Raw genomic sequence first — 23,514 nt, 5'->3', positions numbered from 1 at the left:
TTTTCTAGTAAGTCTGTGTGAGTATGAGTGTGTGTGCGAGTTAGTACATATGTGTATATACAGTATGCATACATAAAAATAGCTGTGTGTATGTACATGTGTAATTGCGTATGTACTGTATATATAGTGTATCACCATCATTACAACCATCAAATGGCTTTCATAATTAAATTAATGAATTGACTGATGTAGGAAGGAACGAATGAACAAGTCCAAACTTGTAAGAAACTCGTACGAGGTCGCGCCAATGCTGCTTTTTGCAGTAGCTTTCGGTTCTTGGTGGTGTGAAGGTGTGTAGATTGCGTCATCTCTTTTAAATGGTGTATCTGTCTTTGTATGCTGTAGAAACGAATCGGCATTGTTTTATTTATTTATTATTATTATTTTAATATCACTTAATGTTCTTTTTTTTCACAATTTCTTAATAATTTCTTCCTCAGAACTTTAACAGTCCTTTGGTTCTTTTATTTTTCTCTTTCATGAATGCCATGTTCTTTGGAAGCTTGCTTAAACCAAGTTAATGGTCTTTTAGGCTTCCTCCAGGTGAATAGGAGTTCACTTTTTGAATAATAAGAATTATATATCACCACAGGGGGCATCAGGATTTTAGAGGTGATTAGGTGGGGCATGGCCAAAAAAAGGTTGGGAACCACTGGTCTAGAGGAACACTATTTCTTTTGGCAGTATACATGCTTACGGATGAATGACAATAAACTGAATTTGAACTTAAACGGGCTGAAGTATTTCTGCTGACTGGAATTGCAAAGTCCCTTTACGCAGTTAACAGCCCTGTATAAATTAGAAACAGACTGAAGTTAGGAAATCCTTCTGGATATAATCTGGGAGAGGCTTACCATTCTTTCCCACAGATGTGACTAACATTGTGTCAGCTGCTCACTGATAGGATGCATTAAGAAGTAGTATTGTGTGCGGTTTTGGTCATCTCCCCAAAGGAAAGATGTAAAGATGGTTCAAAGAGGACAGAGAAAATTTACAAGGATGTTGCCAGGACTTGAGTTATCAGGAAAGGTTAAAAAGGTTAGGAGTTTATTCCCTGGAGTGTAGGGCAATGAGGGGAGATTTGATAGAGGTACTCAAAATACTGAAGGGTATATATAGGGTAAATGCAAACAGGCTTTTTCCAGTTGGGTGAGGCTGCAACTAGAGGTCATGGGTTAAAGGTGAAAGGCAAAATGTTTAAGGGGAAACCAGACAAAATGCTGGAGGAACTCAGCAGGCCAGACTGCATCTATGAAAATGCGTAAACTGTCGACATTTTGGGCCAAGACCCTTCATCAGGACAGGGTGAAATCCATAGTGGCAGCCTGACCAGCTGAGTTTATGTGTGTTGCTCAAGGTTTCCAGCATCTACGGAATCTGTGTTTAAGATGGATCAAGTCTACAGGTTAGGTCCCTAAACCAGAACAGAGCTAATTTTGAGGGAATTAGGCAGGACCTAGCGAGGTTCTAACGAAGGGTCTCAGGCACGAGACGTCGACTGTTTACTCTTTTCCTAGATGCTGCCTGGCCTGCTGAGTTCCTCCGGCATTTTGTGCACGGAGGGTTGCTCTGGATTTCCAGTATTTTTCCGTGTTTGTGGATCTAGCAGAGATTGATCGATTGAGCTTGTTTGAAGGGAGAGGAGCAAATGGGAAGTGGGAAGCTTGTAGGAGAGCAACATCAAGGGTCCACATTCCTGTCAGCATGAGGGGTAAACCCGGTAAGTGGGGGGAAACTTGGCTGATGAGAGATAGCAAGCCTCTGATCAAGCAGAAGGAGGAATTAATGGGTTTAGACCTGAATTGAGTGAATCCCTTGATAACTATAACAAGATAAAAAATCTCTTAGGAAGGAAATCAGAAGGGCAAAGAGGGTAGGTCATGTATCTGGCAAGTAAGGTTAAGGAAAATCCCACAATGTTCTATAGCTAAACTAAGAGTCAAAGGGTAGTTGGGGAGAGAGTAGGGTCCCCTTAGAGATCTGCACAACTGCCTGTGTTTCGGGGCACAGGGGATGGGTGGGGTTAGTAATGAAAACAGTAAGAGAATGCAGAATAAATTGTTACAGAGAATGCAGAATAAGTTGTTACGGAGAATGCAGAATAAGTTGTTACGGAGAATGCAGAATAAGTTGTTACGGAGAATGCAGAATGAATTGTTACGGAGAATGCAGAATAAGTTGTTACGGAGAATGCAGAATGAATTGTTACGGAGAATGCAGAATAAATTGTTACGGAGAATGCAGAATAAGTTGTTACGGAGAATGCAGAATAAATTGTTACGGAGAATGCAGAATAAATTGTTACGGAGAATGCAGAATAAATTGTTACGGAGAATGCAGAATAAATTGTTACGGAGAATGCAGAATAAGTTGTTACGGAGAATGCAGAATAAATTGTTACGGAGAATGCAGAATAAGTTGTTACGGAGAATGCTGAATGAATTGTTACGGAGAATGCAGAATAAGTTGTTACGGAGAATGCAGAATAAGTTGTTACGGAGAATGCAGAATAAGTTGTTACGGAGAATGCAGAATGAATTGTTACGGAGAATGCAGAATGAATTGTTACGAAGAATGCAGAATAAGTTGTTACGGAGAATGCTGAATGAATTGTTACGGAGAATGCAGAATGAATTGTTACGGAGAATGCAGAATGAATTGTTACGGAGAATGCAGAATGAATTGTTACGGAGAATGCAGAATAAGTTGTTACGGAGAATGCAGAATGAATTGTTACGGAGAATGCAGAATAAGTTGTTACGGAGAATGCAGAATAAGTTGTTACGGAGAATGTAGAATAAGTTGTTACGGAGAATGCAGAATGAATTGTTACGGAGAATGCAGAATGAATTGTTACGGAGAATGCAGAATGAATTGTTACGGAGAATGCAGAATGAATTGTTACGGAGAATGCAGAATAAGTTGTTACGGAGAATGCAGAATGAATTGTTACGGAGAATGCAGAATAAGTTGTTACGGAGAATGTAGAATAAGTTGTTACGGAGAATGCAGAATGAATTGTTACGGAGAATGCAGAATGAATTGTTACGGAGAATGCAGAATGAATTGTTACGGAGAATGCAGAATGAATTGTTACGGAGAATGCAGAATGAATTGTTACAGAGAATGCAGAATGAATTGTTACAGAGAATGCAGAATAAATTGCTAGAGAATGCAGAATAAATTGTGACGGAGAATGCGGAATAAGTTGTTACGGAGAAGGCGGAATGAATTGTTACGGAGAATGCGGAATAAATTGTTACGGAGAATGCGGAATAAATTGTTACGGAGAATGCAGAATAAGTTGTTACGGAGAATGCTGAATGAATTGTTACGGAGAATGCAGAATAAGTTGTTACGGAGAAAGTGCAGTGCAGGAAGACAACAAAGTGCAAGAATCAGCGAGGTAGGTTGTGAGGTTAAGTGCCCATCTAAATGTACTGGAGGGCCACTCAATAGTTTTATAACAGCGGGGTAAACGCTATCCTTGAGCCTGGTGAGACATGATTTCAGAGTTTTTACCTTCTGCCAAGGGGAGATGGAGAAGAGAGAATGTCCAGAGTACACGGGGTATTTGACTGTGCTAGCTACTTTACTGAGGTAGTGAGAAGTGTAGACAGACGTCAAGAGCTGGCACCATCTCTGCTGAAACACTGAAGGATCCAACCACTTTGCAAATTCCAGTTGTCTTGGCAACTGCCTCTTGTTATATTTGTGGTAGAGACTGACTCTGTCGGTCTTCTCCAGACCCACACAAACCAGTCACTCTCAATCCCCAGGGTCTGAACAAGGAGGAGGAGGAGCAGGAAAGGCAGGACTGGTTTAAAAGGGCTGAATGGGATCCCTCATTCTAGCTCATTGATGTTACTGGGGTTGCTTACATTTTAGACGAGGGGTGCAGCATTTGGGATCACACAGACGTGGAGAGTCAGCCGTGACTTAATGCATGAGGCTCCCCTACCTGTGAACAGGATATCACCGCCATCGAGAGTTGCTGTCTCGTCAACCATCTCCACGATGTTAAGACCAAGCTGAGTCAGAACTTTCTTTGTAGTTTCCACCTATATTAAACAAAAACAAGCACAGGTTTTCAAACTGTGTAGACTGCCTTACACAGAATCATGTCAAAAACAACTGTGTGCAGTTCTGGTCGCCAATACGGGATCTGGAAATGATATTGTCCAAAAGGTTCTTCAGAAGTCAAACACTTGGCAAAAATCACATGGTTACAACCACTTCATAACAAATAATGATAGTGACTAAGTCATTCTACTGTCAGCAAGAAAGAACCACAGAGAAAAAGAACAAAAAATAGTGATCATCTTCTAGTGAAAACTACCTCAAATGAGACATATATGAAAATCATTTAGGAAGCAAGGATTAGACATGGCTCTAGAGAGCTACAAGGAAGTCAAAAAGGAGCTGAAAATTGGACCTAGGAGAGTTAGAAGTGGGTATGAGAAAACCTTGGTGAATTGGATTAAGGAAAATCCCAATGTGTTCTACACATACAGTATATGAAGAACAGGCCAGAGTAAGGTAGGATTGATTGAGCACAGTTGAGGAGGTAGGGGAGGTCCTTACTGAATACCTTGTTCAGTGTCCACCAGCAAGAGGGACATTGACATCTGTGAGGAAGGTGTAAGGCAGCCCGATATGCTGGAATGTATGATGGAACACAACATGCTAAAACTTCTGAAAAATATTTTCATCCAGGACAGCTTCAAGGAGCGATGCCTCAAAAAGGCAGAATCCATCAGGAAGGATCCCATCACCCAGGTCATGACCTCTTCTCATTGCCACCAACAGGGTGGTGGTACAGGAACCTGAAGACCCAGACTTAATGATTCAAGAGCAGCTTCTCCCCCTTCGCATCAGATTTCTGAATGGACATTGAACCCATGAACACCACCTCTCTACTTTTTTTGCACCACTTCTTTAACACACACACACACACACACACACACACACACACACACACACACACACACACACACACACAATATACAGTGTTTACTGTAATTACATTTTTATTATTAGGCATTGCAATGAGCTGCAATCACATCGCAACAAATTTTACGACAAACGCTGGCGATATTAAACCTGATTCTGATCCTGATCGATAAGGCACTGAGGGCCCGACAGGATATACCCCAGGTTACTGTGCGAAACGAGGGAAGAGATTACTGCGCCATCTCACTAGCTGTAGGAGTAGGTCCTGATGATTGGAGGGTGACAAATGTTATTCTTTTGTTCAAAAAAGGGAAGAGGGATGATCCTGGGAATTATAGACCAGTGAGTCTTATTTAAGTGGTGGGCAAATTATTGGAGAAAGTTTTTAGAGATAGGATTTACAAGCATTTGGAGAAGCAGAATCTGATTATTGATAGTTAGCGTAGATTTGCCTTCATGCCTCGCAAGCTTGATTGAATTCATTGTGGACATGACAGAGCGTATTGATGAAGGTACAGCAGTGGATTATAGTAAGATGTTTGAAAGGTTTTCCATGACAGACTCAGAGAGGCAGGTGGCATGGGATCCAGGCAAATACAGCTGTGTGACTCGCCCATGGATGGCAGAGGGTGGCAGTAGATGGAGAGTATTTTGCCCAGAGGTCAGTGACCTTTGGTGTTCTGCAGAGATCTGTTTTGGGACCCCTGGTACATAACTTTCTGGTAAAGTTTGCAGAGATGATATGAAGATAAGTGGATGGGTAGCTGGTGCTGAGGAAGCACTGTGATTGCAGCAAGACTTAGACAAACTGGAAGAATGGGCAAAAAAGTGGCAGATGGAATACAGTGTTGGGAAATGTTGATAATGCATTTTGGTAAAAGAAGCAATAGTGTGGACTGTTATCTAAATGGGGAGAAGGTTCAAACATCAGAGGTACAGAGGGACTTAGGAGTCCTCGTGCAAGACTCCCAGAAGGTTAATTTACACGCTGAGCCTGTGACGAATAGGGAAAATGCAATGTTGGCTTTTATTTCAAGGGGAATGGATTATAAAAGCAAGGAGATCGTGCTGAGCCTTGTTAAGACAAAAGTCAGGCCGCACTTGGAGTACATCAACAGTTTTGGGCCCCATATCTCAGAAAGTGTTGTCTTTGTGAGTCCAGAGCAGGATGATTCTGGGAATGAAGGGGTTAACATCTGAGGAGACTTTAGCTGCTTTGGGCCTGTACTCACTGGAATTTAGAAGAATGTGATGGGGGGGGGGGAACTCATTGAAACCTACTGAATATTGAAAAGACTAGATAGGGTGGATGTGGAGAGGATGTTTCCCATAGTGCGGGTATCCAGAACTAGAGGGCACAGCCTCAAAATTGATGGGTGACCCTTTTTTTTAGCCAGAGAGTAGTAAATCTGTAGAACGCTCTTTCACAGACTGTGGTGGAGGCCAAGTCCGGGGGTATATTTAAAGTGGAAGTTGACCATTGCCTGATCGGTCAGGGCATCAAAGGATTTGGTGAGAAGTTAAGTGTTTGGGATTGAGTGGGATCCAGGATCAGCCATGATGGAATGGCGGAGCAGATTTGATGGACTGAAGGGCCTAATTCTGCTCTTATGTCTTAGGGTCTTCCAACTTCCTGACTGCGATACTCTGCCTTCAGGTCCGACCCTCCAAATTGAATCACTTCACTCTTTTCTGGGTTGAAGGGCAAGGAATGACGTATAGCTTCAAAAGGTAAATTGGTTTGAATGAGGATGAGAAATATGTCACTGGTGAGAAGGTTATACTGCCCACCCCCGCCCCCACCCATCAACAGCTTTACTGCAGGTGAGGGTACACATCACTGAATAGAGGGTTTAGACAACTGGGGTGTATGGAGTGTCCAGGGAGGGGCAGTACCTCTGGTGAAGGGGCTCACTGTGACCATCCTGGGGAACTCATTCACCTTTGGTCCGCAATGGAGACTCAGCTCTCACCTGTGTCTGTTTTCAAGAACAGTGGCCACACCCTGGTACACCGCTTCAACAGGTGAGATAGGGAGATGCCGAGCCAAGCACGCGCAATCAGCTTCAGCACGGGGCGGATAATATCTACAGTGAGATCCAATGGCCAGGAGGGTGGTTCTGCATCACTCCATGGACAGTAAAGGCCACAACAAGGCACGGAAGTAGTCCTGGTCATCCGCTGCAATCAAGCAAGATCCTAGACCACTCGTACCACTGGACCTAGACTTCCGAGGTCGAGCGAGCGGAACTGCCCCGGTGCAATGGCTTTTCCACTTTAAACCTCTCCCGCACAGGTTCCCTGTCATCACCTGATACAACAGGCAACCACCATTCATTGCAATAACTATAGGACATTTTAACCATTGTTTAGATATAGGCTGGATGGTAGTTACGGGAGTGGAGTGCTCGGCCTGTGAGATATGGGATTGCAAGGCACCTCACAGCCTCCCTGATGACTACATCTGCAGGAAGTCCACCCAACTTCAGCTCCTGACTGACAAGGTCAAGGAACTGGAGCTGGATGCTCTCAGGACCATCGTGGAGGCTGAAAACCTCACAGCTGAGACTTTCACTGAGGTGGCAACAACCAGATCTATGGGTAGATAGATCTACTATCTACCCATAGTAGATGAGTGACCTGCAGGACAGTAGGCATGTCGTGCTGGGTTCCCCAGTGGCCAATCCCCTCAGCCACAAGAATGCCCCATCTGGGGGGGAGTGACCTATCAGGGCACAGCAGCAGCAGCCAAGCCGGTGATACTGTGGCCAGCTCTGAGGCTTGGCAGGGAAGGGTTAAGTCGGTATTATGTAATAAGACAAAATGAATTAATGACCTCAATTTGGAAAACCATGATCACAGTGTGATAATATTTCAAAGTCAGATTGAGGATGAAAAATGTGGGACTGAAACTAGTGATCTAAATCTAAATAAACGTGATTACAATGGTATGAGGTCAGAGTTGGCTCATGAGGACCTGGAAAATAAATTCACGGATACATCAGTGGCAGACATTTCAAAAATCTCAGTAAAGATACATTCCAATTATTGACACTCCAAGAGGTTTGCATCATCGGCGGTTAATTCAGAAACTAAAGAATTGTCGCAGTTACCAGCCTCCCCTCCAAAGTTCAAAGTGCATTTATCAGAGTATGTACGTTTACCATACACAACCTTAAAGTCACAAGAATTTTTTCAAGGTAAGTTTAAGTTTAGCTTTATCTGTCACACGTACTCGAACCATTGAAACATAGAGTAAAATCAACGATGAAAAGTCAGAGGATGGGCTTCCAATGCCAACACGACATGCCCACTAATAACTAACCCTAACCCATATGGTCATGAGGAGAACATACAAACACCTTGCCCACAGCTGTGAGGTATGCCACTGTGCCAGTCATAGAACAGAGATGAGGAGCAATTTCTTTAACCAGAAAGTGGTGAATCTGTGGAATTCTTTGCCACAGGCATCTGCGGAGGCCATCTTTAAATATATATATATAGGGCAGAAAATGATAGATTCTTGTTTTGTCAGGTCATGAATGGATAAGGGAGAAAGGGAGAAGGCAGGAGAGGAAAACTGGATCAGCCATGATGGAATGGTGAATCAGATGTGATGGCCAAATGGCCTAATTCTGCCCCTATATCCTATGGTCTGATGGTGTTATTATTATTCCATTCTTTTTGTCTTGAACAGAAATCGGCATCTGAGAAACATTATCCATTAATTATCTCAGCTATGGACTAAGTCTCAATATTTATAATATACAGCTGCTTCCAGTTAATAGGGCTACTAACCCTAACCCTAAGGGAGCTGCTTATTTGGGACAACTCTTAAAGAACAAAAGCAATTGAGAAAATAGTTGGGATTCTCTTTGCTTATTTGGGATATTATGCTGCATAATTGGGGCAAAAGACTGTTCAAAGTTCAAAAAAAGTTCAGAGTAAATTTATGATCAAAGAACAGATATGCCACCATATACAACCCTGAGATTCATTTTTTTGCGGGCATACTCTATAAATCCGTAACGGAATAATGCCAGTAATAGAATCGATGAAAGATCGCGCCAGCCTGGGCGTTCAAACAGTACGCAAAGACAAGTCGGGCAATTACAAAAATAAATAATAACAATAAATACTGAGAACCCGAGATGAAGAGTCATTGAAAGTGAGTCCATAAGTTGTGGGAACAATTCACTGATGGGGTGAGTGACATTATCCCCTCTGGTTCAAGAGCCTGATGGTTGAGGGGTAATAACTGTTCTGGAACCTGGTAGTGTGGATCCTGAGGCTCCCGTACCTCCTTCCCAAACAATTTCTAATTAGCATCAGTCGTGTACACGCCATGTAGCCGTTAAGACACTACACTGTGCTCTGAGTGAACAGTTTTTAAAGAGCATCAGTTCTGTGTGTTTGTGCTCAAAAAGCAGTGATTTTTGCCACCGACTTGGTGTGAAATGAGCAGTGGACAATTCAGAACTGTTATGCCAGCTGCGGTTTCAGGCGTTCAGGCTTAGAGATGCCAGCAGTGGCCATAGTTAGCAACTACGAAGAATCTGAAGGTATCTACAATCGTCTTGAATGTTACAATGGAAATGATGATTTGGAGCATGCAATCATCAAAAGCATTGTGTGAAAGTAGTCCATTATCTGCACTAGGTTCTGCCCTGATTTTGTTCATTTACAGTCAATCAAAAGAAAATGGCAGCGTATACTGGATGAATTCCTCCATTGATCACTATTAGGAACTAATATAGTTTTATAGTACTGTAACAGTATTGATAATGTTTTAATTTGTTCTGTATTTCACTTAAATACGTAAGTTGTTACTCAGTTTGTCTTTTTATACCTTTTTAACTATTTCCATGAAAGTTCAGCTAATTGGGCCAGAATGTACTGGTCCGGATGTGCCCCAATTAACTGGAATCCATGGTATTTTATTTTGCACCAGCTTATCGGATATTTGGCCTGACATATTTCACTTTCTTGGTGGGCTGAGGATTTTGAGTTGGGCATCGGACAAAGACTGCTTCAGTTTCCCTCGCCATTCCAAATGTTATTTCTCAAAACAACGCCACCACCTCATCAGAGGCCTGGCGAGACCTCAGAGACAGGGTGGGGTCTGCCATCCGAAATATGGCTCAAGGTGCAGATCTTGTACACAAACAGCAGAAACTAATCAAAAGCAACACACACAAAATGCTGGAGGAACTCAGCAGGTCAGGCATTTATGAAATTGAATAAACAGTCGAGACCCTTCTTCAGGACAGGAAAGGAAGGGGGAAGACGCCAGAACATGGGGGGGGGGGGGAAGAGTACAAAGTAAAAGGTGGTGGGTGAAGCCAGACGGGTGGGAAAGGTAAAAGGCCAGAGAGAAACCAAAGCCAGCTCTCTCGCAACTAGCCAGTAAATATCCTGGCTTTCATAAGTACATTTGTTATTCATTTAAGAATACAAGAAACTGGAGAAGCGTTTGTCTCTCGCAGGTGCTCCACCTTTTGATAAAAACATAGCTCATCAGGAACACAAGAGATTCTGCAGATGCTGGAAATCCAGAGCAACACACACAAAATGCTGGTCAGGCAGCATCTATGGAAATTAATAAACAGTAGACGATTGTCCCTGGATCCCCTCCTCCCTCCCTTTCTACATGGTCCATTATCCTCTCCCATCAGATTCCTTCTTCTCCAGCACTTTGCCTCTTCCACCCATCACCTCTCAGCTTCTTACTTCACCCCCCCTCACCTGGTCTCACCTGCCAGCTTGTACTCCTTCCTCTCACCCACCTTCTTATTCTGCCACTTTCCTCTGTGGTCCTGATGAAAGATCCCTGCACCAAATGTCAACTGTTTAGTCCCTGAAAGAGTGGACAGCTGAGCCGCTTTCTCCAGAACAGTTCAGTGATGGGGTGCATGAAGTTGAGTGATGGTATCCTATTTTGTTCAAGTGTTTGATGGTACAGGGGTAATGACTGTTCCTGAACCAGATGGTGAAGGCTCTAGCATTCCTGTACCTTCTTCCTGATGGCAGCAGTGAGAAGACAGCATAGCCTTGGTGGTGGGCCTGGGGGGATTTGGGGAGAGAATGGCTAAATAGGTGGAATGTAATTGCTCAAGTATGAGCAGAATCAAAATGGTTCTAATCGAGGATTAGAGTAAATAGCGGACAAATGATCGGTGCAGACTCGATGGACCGAAAGTACTGTGTCTGTGTGACTGCCTGAGAGAGATCAGCAATGGAAAAGGTGAGAGCCTCAAGTTCCTGGGAGTATGAATCTCTGAGGAACCATCTCATATTGATGCAATTACAAAGAAAGCAAGCCAGCATCTCAACTTCATTAGGAGTTTGAAGAGATTTGGTGTGTCACCAGAGAACCTAGCAAATTCCTACAGAGCATTCTAGATGGTTGCATCACCGTCTGGTATGGAGGGGCAACTGCACAGGATTGGGAAAAGCTTCGGAAAGTTGTAAACTCAGCCAGCTCCATCATGGGCACCAGCCTCCCCAGCCACGAAGACACAATCAAAAGACAATGCCTCAAAAAGGCAGCACCCATCATTAACAAACCCCCATCAATCAGGACATACCCTCTTCTCATTGCTACGATTAAGGAAGAGGTACAGGAGCCTGAGGACCCACACTCAATGTTTCAGGAACCACTTCTTCCCTTCCGCCATCAGATTTCTGAATGGACCATGAACACTGCCTCACTTATTGCTCTCTTTTTGCACTATTTAATTTTTTAAAAATATATTCTTATCATAATTTACAGTTATCTTTAACGATTGCACTGTTCTGCTGCCGGAGAACAAATTTCACAACAAAGTCCAGATTCTGATTCTGGACGTTGATGGGTTTGGGAGTCGATGAACAGCTGACGTGCCATCTCGGAATTTCTCTGACTGATCCAACATTCCCGGTCTCCCCTGTGGATACTTCAGTCCGGTGAACGTCAATCCACGCACAGTCTCACAGGGTCACGGATCTCTGTCTTGAATCAGCGGGACTCCCTGCCAAGGGTGTAACCTTGTAACCACACTGACTCGACATCCTCAGTACCATCGGTTCCGATGGGACACAGAATAGTGCAGACCATTCGGCCCCAATCTCAAGCCACCTTGATGGTAAATACCTACTCCTGAGTTGCCTCCATGTCACTCCTTTCCCTTCATACTCACGTATCTGCCTACTCCCCAAACTGAAGCTTCCACTACTGTCCAGTAACCCATTTCAGGTACCTAACACCACCCCTGTAAGAACATCTCGTCACCTTTAACAGCCCCTCTCACTACTACCATCGGGCAGGAGCCTCAGGACCCATTATTACCCCTCAGCCACCAGGCTCTTGAATGGGTGTGAATACCTTCACTCACCTCAACAAAGGTTCCACAACTGATTCCACAACCTGTCCACCCACTTTCAATGACTTTTTGCAGCTTGGGTTCTCAGTATTACCCCTTGATTTGCAGAGTTTGTTTTTTTTTTGTATACTGGATGTTCAAATGACTTCATCTGTTTATGTATAGTTTTGGTTCTCCCGCCTTTTCCCCATAACCTCTGACCTTTACCAATCAAGAACCTAATCGACCTTCACTTTAATTCAGTATACCCAGTGACTTGACCTCCACAGTCATCTGTGGCAATGAATTCCACACTTTCACCACCTTCAAGCTAAAGAAATTCCTCCTCATCTCTGTTTTAAATGGACAACCTTCTATTTGAGGTCGTGTTCTCTGGTCCTAGACTACCCTACTTTTGGAAACATGCTCTCCACATCCACTCTATCTAGCCCTTTCAATATTTGATAGGTTTCAATGAGATTCCCCCCATTCTTCTAAAGTGCAGTGAGTACAAGCCCAGAGCCATCAAATGCTCCTCATATGTTAAACCTTTCATTGCTGAATCATTCTCGTGAGCCTCCTCTGGACCCCCTCCTCCACTAGCACATCCTTTCTTAGATAAGGGGCCCAAAACTACTCACAATTTTCCATGAGCCAGAGAGTTTAACTTGTCTCACCTTCCTTTGTGATTGACATCATAAACGACCTCATGAGTCAAGCGTGGTGAAAAAAGTCAGCTTCATAAGTCAAGATGATGATGCCTTTTGAATGGAATAAAGGGGGGGAGGGAGGGGGGGAGGAAGAGAGAGGGGGGAGAGGGGGAGAGGGAGAGAGAGCAGAGGGGGGGAGAGAGAAAGAGCAAGAGAGAGATCGAGAAAGGGGGAGGGGAGAGGGAGAGAGGGGAGGGAGGAGAAAGAGAGAGTGGGGGAGGGGAGAGAGAATGTGAGAGAGTGAAAGAAAGAGAGAGAGAAGGAGAAAGAGATCTCTGACTTCACTACATTCCAGAACGATGTGATGCTCTCATTGTTGAGAGCAGATGGGATAAATTTTTCCTACTGTTTAAACTCTGGATTCATTCCATTTAGTACGCATCAGGGAAATATGCAGTTTTTCATTTGCTTATGAATACTCTCAGCCCTCTTCACTTCCCTGGAATTCCTGGACACAGCAGCCACCAGCAGCACCAGCCTCCCCTCCATGGACCCTGTCTACACTTCTCATTGCCTCAGTAAAGCAGCCAGCATAATCAGAGACCCCACATACTCCAGACATCCTCTCTTCTCCCCTCTCCCATCGGGCAGGAGATTGGCAGAAAGAACGCACCACCAGGCTCCAGGACAAATTCTGCCCCACTGTTGTAAGACAACTGAATGCTTCTCTACTATGATGAATTGGTCATTTGGCCCATTGAGTGTTCCACCATTTCATTATGGCCGATCGATCCATCTTCTCTCTCAGCCCCAAACTCCTGTCTTCTCTCCATATCCCTTCGTGCCCTGACCAATCAAGAATCTATCAACCTCTGTCTTAAATATACCCAATAACTTGGTCTCCACAGCTGCCTGTGGCAATGAATTCCACTTATTGTCTCCCTGTATCTGTAACACTTCTGCATTGTTACTGTTTGATCTCAAGGCCCTTTTGTACTGATCTGATGTGTATGTGCAAAACAAGAGACAATTTACTAATTTACAATCATGGTTTCATTCAGGATAGAAACAGGCCCTTCAGCCCACCTGGCCCATAGCAACCAAGATTCCAATCTAAGCTGGTTCCACTTGCCTGTGTTTGCCCCATATCCCTCCGAACCTTTCCTTTTCATGCAATTGTCCAAGCTCCTTTTAAATGCTGTTAATGTACTGGGGTGTCACTGTGGCATAGTGGTTGGCATGAAGCTTTATAGTACAGGTGACCCCAGTTCAATTCCCACCACTGTCCTTACCGTAAGGAGTTCTCCCGTGACCATGTGGGTTTCCTCCCTAGTACAATGAGATGACTCTTCACCTTATAATCTATATTGTACAACCTTGCTCCTTGTTGTCAAATTGTTTTCTACTCTCTCTGTAACACTTTATTCTGTATTCCGTTATTGATTTACTCTGTACTACCACGATGCACTGACGCGTTGAAATTATCTGAATGGGTCATCGTGTGCAGTGGTCAGAAGCCCAATGTCAGCGAGTCCAGGGCCAAAGACCGGATGCCCGTCCTGGGGTTGGACTCTGTGTGTGAGTGAGGGGGTGGGGAAGGGGCCTGTCCTGGGATTGAGGTCCTGTGTGTGAGTGAGTGGGAAAGGGGCTTGTTTTACTGTTGCTCTGTTGTTCTGATGAACACTGAGAAAATGCTATGTTGGCAGAGGAATGTGGTAACACTAGCGGGCTGCCCCCAGCACATCATTTGGTTGTGGCAAATGACACATTTCCCCATATGTTTCAATGTACATTTGACAAACATGATCTAATCTAACGGATGGTATACAAGCGTTCTGCAGTACGTTCAAGTTCAAAGAAAATTGATTGTCAAAGTACATATGTCGCCAGTTACCACCCTAAGATTTGTTTTCTCAAATACAAAGAAACAATAAAGATAGAGAACATGAGATGGAGTCCTTGAAAGTGAGTCCATGGATTCTGAGAACAGTTCAATGATGGGGTGAGTGAAGTTGGGTGACGTTATCCCCTCTGGTTTGGGTGAGGGGTAATAACTGTTCCTGAACCTGGTGGTGTGGGTCCTGAGGCCCCTGTACTTTCTTCTTAATGGTAACACTGAGAAGAGAGCACGGCCTGAATGGTGGCCAGGGGGGTGAGGGATGTGGATTCCACCACGGTGACAATAATAAATCAACTTAGCATTATAGTTTCACAGTTTATATCCCCCCCCCCCCAACCACACAGACACACTCACTTACACTCAATCCTCCTCGTGACCAGCTGAGGTCCTGAGGTCTTCATGGTCCAGTCTAACCCTACTATCACGACGGAGTGTTGCCAGCAAGGCTGAATTTATTGCCCGTCCCATGCCCCCTTCATGTGGGTAGCCTGCAGATGGTGTAGCGGCTAGCCCAATACTCTCCCGTGGCAGCAACCCGGGTTCGATTCCCACTGTGGCCTGTGGGGAGTTTGCGATTGTGTGGGTTACCTCAGTCCCCTCCCACGTTCTAAAGACTTGCAGTTTGGGCTCAGTGAGCTGTGTTGGTGCTGACCCCAGCACATTCACCGTCTCACTATACAGTACATTTGACAACTGCTGGCTGTCTGTTGCATCCAACGCTGACAGGAGACCGGCGCGGAGAGTTTTCAAAGTGGAAAGCTGTTGCACTGGGTCAGTTCCACTCTCTGACCTCAGATCCGGGTCCAGTGGTACGAACAAGCGTCACAAACGTGATCGCAGTGGATGACCGTGACTTCTTCTGTGCCTTGCTGCGGCCTTTGTTCTCCACAGAAAGGCCTTCCTGGCCTTTGGATCCGACTGTCGATCTCATCCACTGGCAGTCGCGACCCTACCTCACCGGGATATGAGGCCCACCGATTACCCTCACCCTGCCGAAGTGCTGAACTCGTGTTGTGGCTGCTGTCGCGTGCAGAGGTGAGAGCTGAGAGTCCGGTGGATCCCAGAATGGGCTCATCAAGACCCTTCACCAGAGGTGCCACCCCTCCCTGGGTACGACAGGCCCCTCTGACAACTAAAGCTACTGAAACTAATCAGGACCTTTCCAAGGGGCAGCTGATACCTAAACACAGTCTTTCAAAAGAAATTTTCATTCAGAGTGGAACAAGCCAGACTGGATGTCTCGACAACCCCACCGTTGTCAACCCCGTCCTCAGTGCTTTTCAATCCAATTAGACAAACAGCTTCCAATTCCTCAACTGCCTTGGAGGCTCTCCAAGTCCCAGCCCACAGGATGGCACAGTGCCGGATCAGTTAGCGTAACCGCAAGACTAGAAGACTAGAAGTGGGAGCAGAATAAGGACACTCGGTGCAGCCAGTCTGCTCCGGCTCATTCACCATCCCCTCTCAACCCAGTTCTCCTGCCTTCTTCCCGTAACCTTCGGCACTCTGATTCATCAAGAACCCATCAACCTGTGCTTTAAATATACTCAATGAGTTGGCAGTGAATTCCACGGATTCACCACCCTCTGGCTGTAAGGTCGGGGTTTAGTTCCCGCTGCTGACTAGTTTGTACATTCTCCCTGTGACCAAGCGGGCTTTGCCCAGCTTCTCCAGTTTCCGAAGATGTACAGGATTGAGTAGTGAGTTGTGGGCATGCTGTGTTGGCACTGGAAGTGTGGCACAATCCACGTTGATTTGATTTCACACAAGACGCCCACTCTATGTGACAAATAAAACTAACCTTTAACAGAGATTCCACAGATGCTGGTATCTGATTGAAACGTTTAAGATAATTAAAGGATTTGATAGGATTGAGGCAGGAAATATGTTCCAGATGTTGGGAGAGTCCAGTACCAGAGGGCATGGATTAAGAATAAGAGGTCAGTTATTTAAAACAGAGTTGAAGAAGAGCTTCTTCTCCCAGAGAGTTGTGGAGGTGTGGAATGCACTGCCTCGGAAGACGGTGGAGGCCAATTCTCTGGATGCTTTCAAGAAGGAGCTGGATAGATATCTGATGGATAGGGGAATCAAGGGATATGGGGACAAGACAGGGACTGGGTATTGATAGTGAATGATCAGCCATGATCTCAGAATGGCGGTGCAGACTCGAGGGGCCGAATGGTCTACTTCTGCACCTATTGTCTATTGTCTATTGTCTAATCCAGAGCAACGCAGGCACAAAATCTGAGGAACTCAGCAGGTCAGGCAATATCTATGGAGAGGAATAAACAGTCGACATTTCAGGCTGATGCCCTTCATCAGGGTTGGCAAAGAAGGGGCAGAAGCCAGAGTGTTGATTGACCTGCTGAGCTGTTCCAGTATTTTGTGTGTGTTGAACTGATTCTGCCAGATCTATAAGACATGGGAGCAGAATTAGGCAATTTAGCCCATCAAGTTCGTTCCACCATTTAATCATGGCTGATCTTTTTTTTGCCTCCTCAGCCAACTCCTTGTAACCTTTGTTGCTGTGGCCAATCAAGAACCAATTAATCTCCAATTTAAATACACCCAACAACCTGGCCCACAGCTGCCTGTGGTAATAAATTCCACAAGTTCACCACCATCTAGCTAAAGAAATTTCTCTGCATCTCTACTTTGAAAGGGCAGCTCTCTATCCTGAGGCTGTGCCCTCTTCTCATAAACTCTCCCACTGTGGAAAACATCCTTTCCACATCTTCTCTGTCTAGGCCTTTCAACGGAGGTTTCAATGAGATCCCCACCCCCCAACCTACTAAATTCCAGTGAGTACTGACCCAGAGCCATCAAATGTTCCTCATATGATAGCACTTTCATTCCCAGAATAATCCTTGTAAACCTCCTCTGGACCCTCTCCAATGCCAGCACATCTTTTCTTTGATGAGGGGCCCAAAATTATTCATGGTACTCAAAGTGAAACCTCACCAGGGCCTTGTAAAGCCTCAGCATTACATTCCTGCTCTTGTATTCCAGACATCTTGACATGAGTTCTAAAACTGCATTTGCCTTCCTCACCACCAACTCTACCTGCAAGTTAACCTTTAGGTTGCCTGCACAAGGACTCCCAAGTCTCTTTTGCATCTCAGATTTTTGGATTTTTCTCTCGATAGAAAATAGTCTGCACAATTATTTCTACCACCAAAGAGCATGACCATTCATTTTCCAACATTGTATTTCATTTGTCACTTTCTTGCCCATTCTCCTAATCTGTCTAAGTCCTTCTGCATCCTGTTTCCTCAACACTACCTGTCCCTCCACCAATCTTCATATCATCTGCAAACTTGGCAACAAAGCCATCTATTCCATCATCTAAATCATTGATATACAACATAAAAATAAGTGGTCCCAACACCGAGCCCTGCAGAACACCACTAGTCTGGTAGCCAACCAGAAAAGGATCCTTTTCTTACCACTCACTGCCTCCTACCAATCAGCCAATGCTCTAACCATGTTAGTAACTTTCTTGTAATACCATTGGCTTTCAGCCTGGTAAGTAGCCTTTATGCTTGGCACCTTGTCAAAGAGCTTCTGAAAGACCAAATATACATCATCCACTCAATCCCCTTTATCGCATAATTTTCTCAAACAATTCCAACAGGCTTGGTAGGCAGGCAAGATTTTCCCTGAAGGAAACCATGCTGACCTTGTCCCATCCTGCCTATAATCTCATCCTTCACAATTGATTCCAACATCTTCCCAACCACTCAGGTCAAGCTAACTGGTCTATAATTTCCTTTCCGCTGTTTCCCTCCATTCTTAAAGAGTGGAGTGACATTTGCAATTTTCCAGTCCTGTGGCACTATGCCAGAGTCCAATGATTTTTGAAAGATCATTTCTAATTGCCACCTTTTCAGAACCTTAGGGTGCAGTTCATCTGGTCTGGGTGACTTATGTACCCTGAGTCCTGATGAAGGGTCTCGGCCTGAAACGTCGACAGCGCTTCTCCCTATAGATGCTGCCTGGCCTGCTGCATTCCACCAGCATTTTGTGTGCGTTGCTTGAATTTCCAGCATCTGCAGATTTCCTCGTGCTTGCGTACCCTTAGGTTTTTCAGCTTTTTGAACACCTTCTCCCTTGTAATTGTAACTGCACTCACTTCTCTTCCCTCACAACCTTCAACATCTGGCACACTGCTAGTGTCTCCACAGTGAAGACTGATGTAAAATACTCATTTAGTTCATCTGCTGTCTCCTTGGCCCCGTTATTATTTTTCCAGCCTCATTTTCTAGCAGTTCTCTACCCACTCTCATCTCTCATTTATTTTTTACATACTTGAAAAAACTTTTTCTATCCACCTTGATATTGTTTGCTAGCTTGCTTTCATATTTAGTCTTTTCACTCCTAATAATTCTTTTAGTTACTCTTTGTAGGTTTTTTAAAGTTAATCCCATCCTCTGTCTTCCCGCTAATTTTTGCTTTGTCGTATGCCCTTTCCTTTGCTTTTATATTAGCTTTGACTTCCCTTGTTAGCCACGTTTGTACAATTTTGCCATTTGAGTATTTCTTCCTTTTTGGAATAATCTATCCTGCACCTTCCTCGTTTTCCCCAGAAACTCACACCATTGCTGCTCTGCTGTCATCCCTGCCAGCAGCTCCTTCCCAGTTACTTCAGCCAACTCCTCTCTCATACCACTGTCATTTCCTTTAGTTCACTGAAATATGCTACATCAGACTTTACTTTCTCAAGTTGCACTTAATCATATTATGATCACTGGCTCCTAAGGGTTCCTTTACCTTAAGCTCCATAATCACCTCTGGTTCGTTACATAACACCCAATCCAGTGTAGCTGATCCCCCAGTAGGCTCAACGACAAACTGCTCTAAAAAGCCATCTCTTAGGCATTCAACAAACTCACTCTCTTGAGATCCATTACCAACCTGACTTTCCCAAGTGACCTGCATGTTAAAATCTCCCATGACCATCACAGCTTTACCCTTTTACATGCCTTTTCTATTTCCCGTTGTAATCTCTGGTCCACATCCCAGCTGCTGTTGGGAGGCCTGTACATAACTGCCATCAGGGTCCTTTCACCCTTGCAGTTTCTTAACTTAACCCACAAGGATTCAACATCTTCCAATCCCATGTCACATCTTTCTACTGACTTGATGACATTGCCACCCCCTCTGCCTACCTTCCTATCCCTCTGATAACCTTGAACATTCAGTTCCCAATACAACCATCCTTCAGCCACGATTCCGTGATGACCACAACATCATACTTGACAATCTGTAATAGTGCAACAAGATCACCCACCTTGTTTCTTATGCACCATGCTTGAGATATAATGCTCTGAATACACTATTTGCTACCTGTTTTGATTTTGCATCACTAGTGCACTGATACTCACTCTGCTGGCTGCAATTTTGTTCTAAATCTGCTTGCTCTTACTGACAGTCTAAGCATCCTATCCTGAGTTCCTTTGCTTTAGTTCCCATCCCCTGCCAAATTAGTTTAAGTCCTTTCCAACAGCTCTAACAAACTTGCCCATGAGAATATTGCTCCCCCGCCCCCCCCCCCCCCGGGTTCAGGTGTAGGCTTTCCCTTTTGTACAGGTAGTACCTCCCCCAGAGGAGATCCTGATGATCCAAGAAACTGAAGCCCTGCCCCATGCACCAGCTTCTCAGCCACACATCTATCTGCTAAATCATCCTGTTTCCACCTTCATTGGCGTTTGACACAGGCAGCAGTCCAGAAATTACTACTCTGGAGGTCCTTTTTCTCAGCTTTCTGCCTAGCTCTCTAAATTTTCCTTTCAGGACCTCCTTGCTTTTCCTTTCTATGTCATTGTACTAATATGTACCAAGACACCAGGCTGCTCTCCCTCCCTCTGCAAAGTGTTGTGGATACAATTCAAGACCCTGGCACCTGAGTGTCCCATTCATGTCTACAGAATCTTATGTCTGTTCCTCCAACTATTGAGTCCCCAATCAATAGCATTCCCCTCTTCTCCCGGTTTCCCTTCTACACCACGGATCCACGCTCAGTGCCAGTAAGGTGCGGGACCCTCCATCGGGAGTGCAAAGGTCCGGGACCCTCCATCGGGGCTGGAAAGGAATGGAACTCTCCATCGGGAAAGGAACTGGACCCTCCATTGGGACTGGAAAGGAACTGGACCCTCTAACGGGATTGTAAAGGTCCAGGACCCTCCATTGGGACTGGAAAGGAATGGAACCCTCCATTGGGAAAGGAACTGGACCCTCCATCGGGAAAGGAATGGGACACTCCATCGGGAAAGGAACAGGACCCTCCATCGGGAAAGGAACAGGACCCTCCATCGGGAAAAGAACGGGACCCTCCATCAGGACCATTCCCTTTCCAGTTTTGATTAAGAGTCTCAGCCCAAAACATCACTTGGTCATTCCTCTCCATAGATGCTGCCCGACCTGCTGAGTCCCTCTGATGGGGGGGGGGGGGGGGGTGCGCGCATCTTTCTATCTCTGGATTTCCAACAACTGCAGATTCTCAGTATCACTCCCATTCCTTTTTTTAAAACTTGCTTTTTTCATTACTTACTTAATTTAATTTTTAAATGTATATTCCTCCTTGTAATTTATAGTTTTTTTGTATTGCAGCGTAGTGCTGCAATACAACATATTTCACGACATATGCTGGTGAAATTAAACCTGATTCTCTGAGAATGGTTCGGTTCGAGGCTGAGAAAATGTTACCCGAACACGAACATCCTGTCTTTGAAAGTTTCCACCGCTCCCTGCCCAGTGTCCTGCTGAGAGCCAGTGTTTATATTATTTTTTTTTCCGAGGGGTGGAAGGATTATTCGATCGTTAATTCATCCAGTAACCAGTGCTGAGGGACAATTTACAATCACTGCCAGACATGAGATCAGCAGGAACAGCAGACTGGAATGCAATCCTCTAAACGCTTCTAAAACAGTTATTGTGGAATAAAATGGCAAAGACGTGAGACTGAGAAATGCAGAGAAGATGGAAAAACCTCTTGTTAGTCTTGGAAGCAGTGAAGACCAGACACACTATTTGATACTGAGGCAACGCACTGACATTCCGTGCCGAGTACAATTCCTTAGTGTCACGTTAATCAGGAGGCGTCCGAGCAGGTTCATTGCACACGGGGGACAGAGACGTCCCCTCCGCTGACAGGTGTCTGAGCGTGTGACGGGGACCAGAGTGTGCGAAGGAAAATGTGAATCATGAGTGCGGATCGGAGAGAGAGCGAAAGGGGTGCACGAGAGAGAGGGAGAGGGAGAGCTCTCCTTCCATCAAAGTACACAAGGATGTCAAAGATTATGGGGAGAAGTCTGGAGAGTGGGGTCGAAAGGGGCAATAAATCAGCCATGTTAGAATGGTGGAGCTGATTCGATGAGCCAAATTCCTCTCTGATGTCTTATGGAGAAGGAGAGGGAGAGAGGAGGAGAAAGAGGAGGCAGACAAGATGGGGGGGGGGAGAGAAATGGGGAGGGAGAGACAGGGAAGGGGAGAAGGAGGACATACACAGTTCTAGGATGTACTAGGCAGCCCACAAGTATCACCATGTTTCTGACACCAGCATAGGGTGCCCACAACTCACTGACCCTAATCTGCACATCTTTGGAATGTACGAGGAAAGCCGGACGCTTACAGGCTCCTCGTGGACAGTGGTGGGTATTGAACCCCGACTGTAAAACGTTATTCTAATTGCTGCACTGCCATGCTGTCCAGTGAATCCTTTCTTAGTTAAGCAGTTCAAAATTGTATCTTGTACTCAAGCATGGCCACACAAGTCCCAGCTATGACACTTCCCGATAACCGAGCAAGCATTTCGTTTAGTGATGTTGCCTGAGGGACTGTCACCAGGCTGGACAAGGGGAAGCTTCGCTGCTCATCTTCAAATCAGTGACACCTCATTTACAAAGGAGAACATTAGATAAAGAGCCCAGAGGCAAGACTTTAGCCCTATCCAGCCTAAAAACCATTATCAGGTCACAAAATATAAAAGCAGAATTAGGCCATTCAGCCCACCGAGTCTGCTCCACCATTCCATCATGGCTGATTTATTATCCCTCTCAACCCCATTCTTCTGCCTTCTCTCCACAATTATCCATGGGAATGAATTTCACAGATTCACTACCCTGTGGCTAAAGAAATCTTCCTCATCTCTGTTATAAAGGGACATTCTTCTATTCTAAAACTATGCCCTGGTCCTAGACTTCCCCACTGTAGGAAGCGTTCTCTCCACACCCACTATATTTCAGCTTTTCAGTGTTACTTTTTAAAAATTTATTCGGAGATGCAGCACAGCAGCAGGCTCTCATGCGACTAATTAACCCATACATCTTTGGGATGTGGGATGAAACTGAAGGAAACCCACACGGTCACTGGAATAACGCACAAACTCCTTACAGTGAGTGGCAGGAATGGAACCCGGGTCTCTGGCATTGCAGTCACGTTAAGCTAACTACTGCACTAGGTAATCTCATTCATAAGTTTCAATAAGATCCCCCTCATTTTTCTAAACTTGCAAGTACAGGTCCAGAGACATCACACACCTCCAAACTCTGAATGCGTTCCCCATTTTGACATCTATGCTCCACCACTGATTCCCCTAATCTATCACTCCTACTGGATCTTTATCCCAAACTGCTTCAATATGGCTCAGTCTCCGGGAATGCTTGGAGCATCA

General features: G+C 44.8%; 1 protein-coding gene across 4 annotated transcripts in view; it reads right to left on the bottom strand.

Annotated features, from left to right (window-relative positions):
- ddah1 (dimethylarginine dimethylaminohydrolase 1) overlaps positions 1 to 23,514 on the bottom strand; it is a 121,580-nt gene that overhangs the window by 17,885 nt on the left and 80,181 nt on the right. For 3 of the 4 annotated variants that reach the window (XM_059983711.1, XM_059983713.1, XM_059983709.1), the window contains exon 2: positions 3,962 to 4,061. In XM_059983711.1, coding sequence (XP_059839694.1) covers positions 3,962 to 4,061 — 100 coding nt within the window. Of the gene's footprint in view, positions 1 to 3,961; positions 4,062 to 14,235; positions 14,275 to 23,514 lie in introns of those variants that run through there. The other variant, XM_059983712.1, reaches the window with a different exon arrangement.

This window comes from Hypanus sabinus, chromosome 11, assembly GCF_030144855.1.
Source record: "Hypanus sabinus isolate sHypSab1 chromosome 11, sHypSab1.hap1, whole genome shotgun sequence".
In the NCBI taxonomy this organism is placed as follows: domain Eukaryota; kingdom Metazoa; phylum Chordata; class Chondrichthyes; order Myliobatiformes; family Dasyatidae; genus Hypanus; species Hypanus sabinus.
The sequence above is the reverse complement of the archived record's forward strand: the minus strand, read 5'-3'. Positions and strand labels throughout refer to the sequence as shown.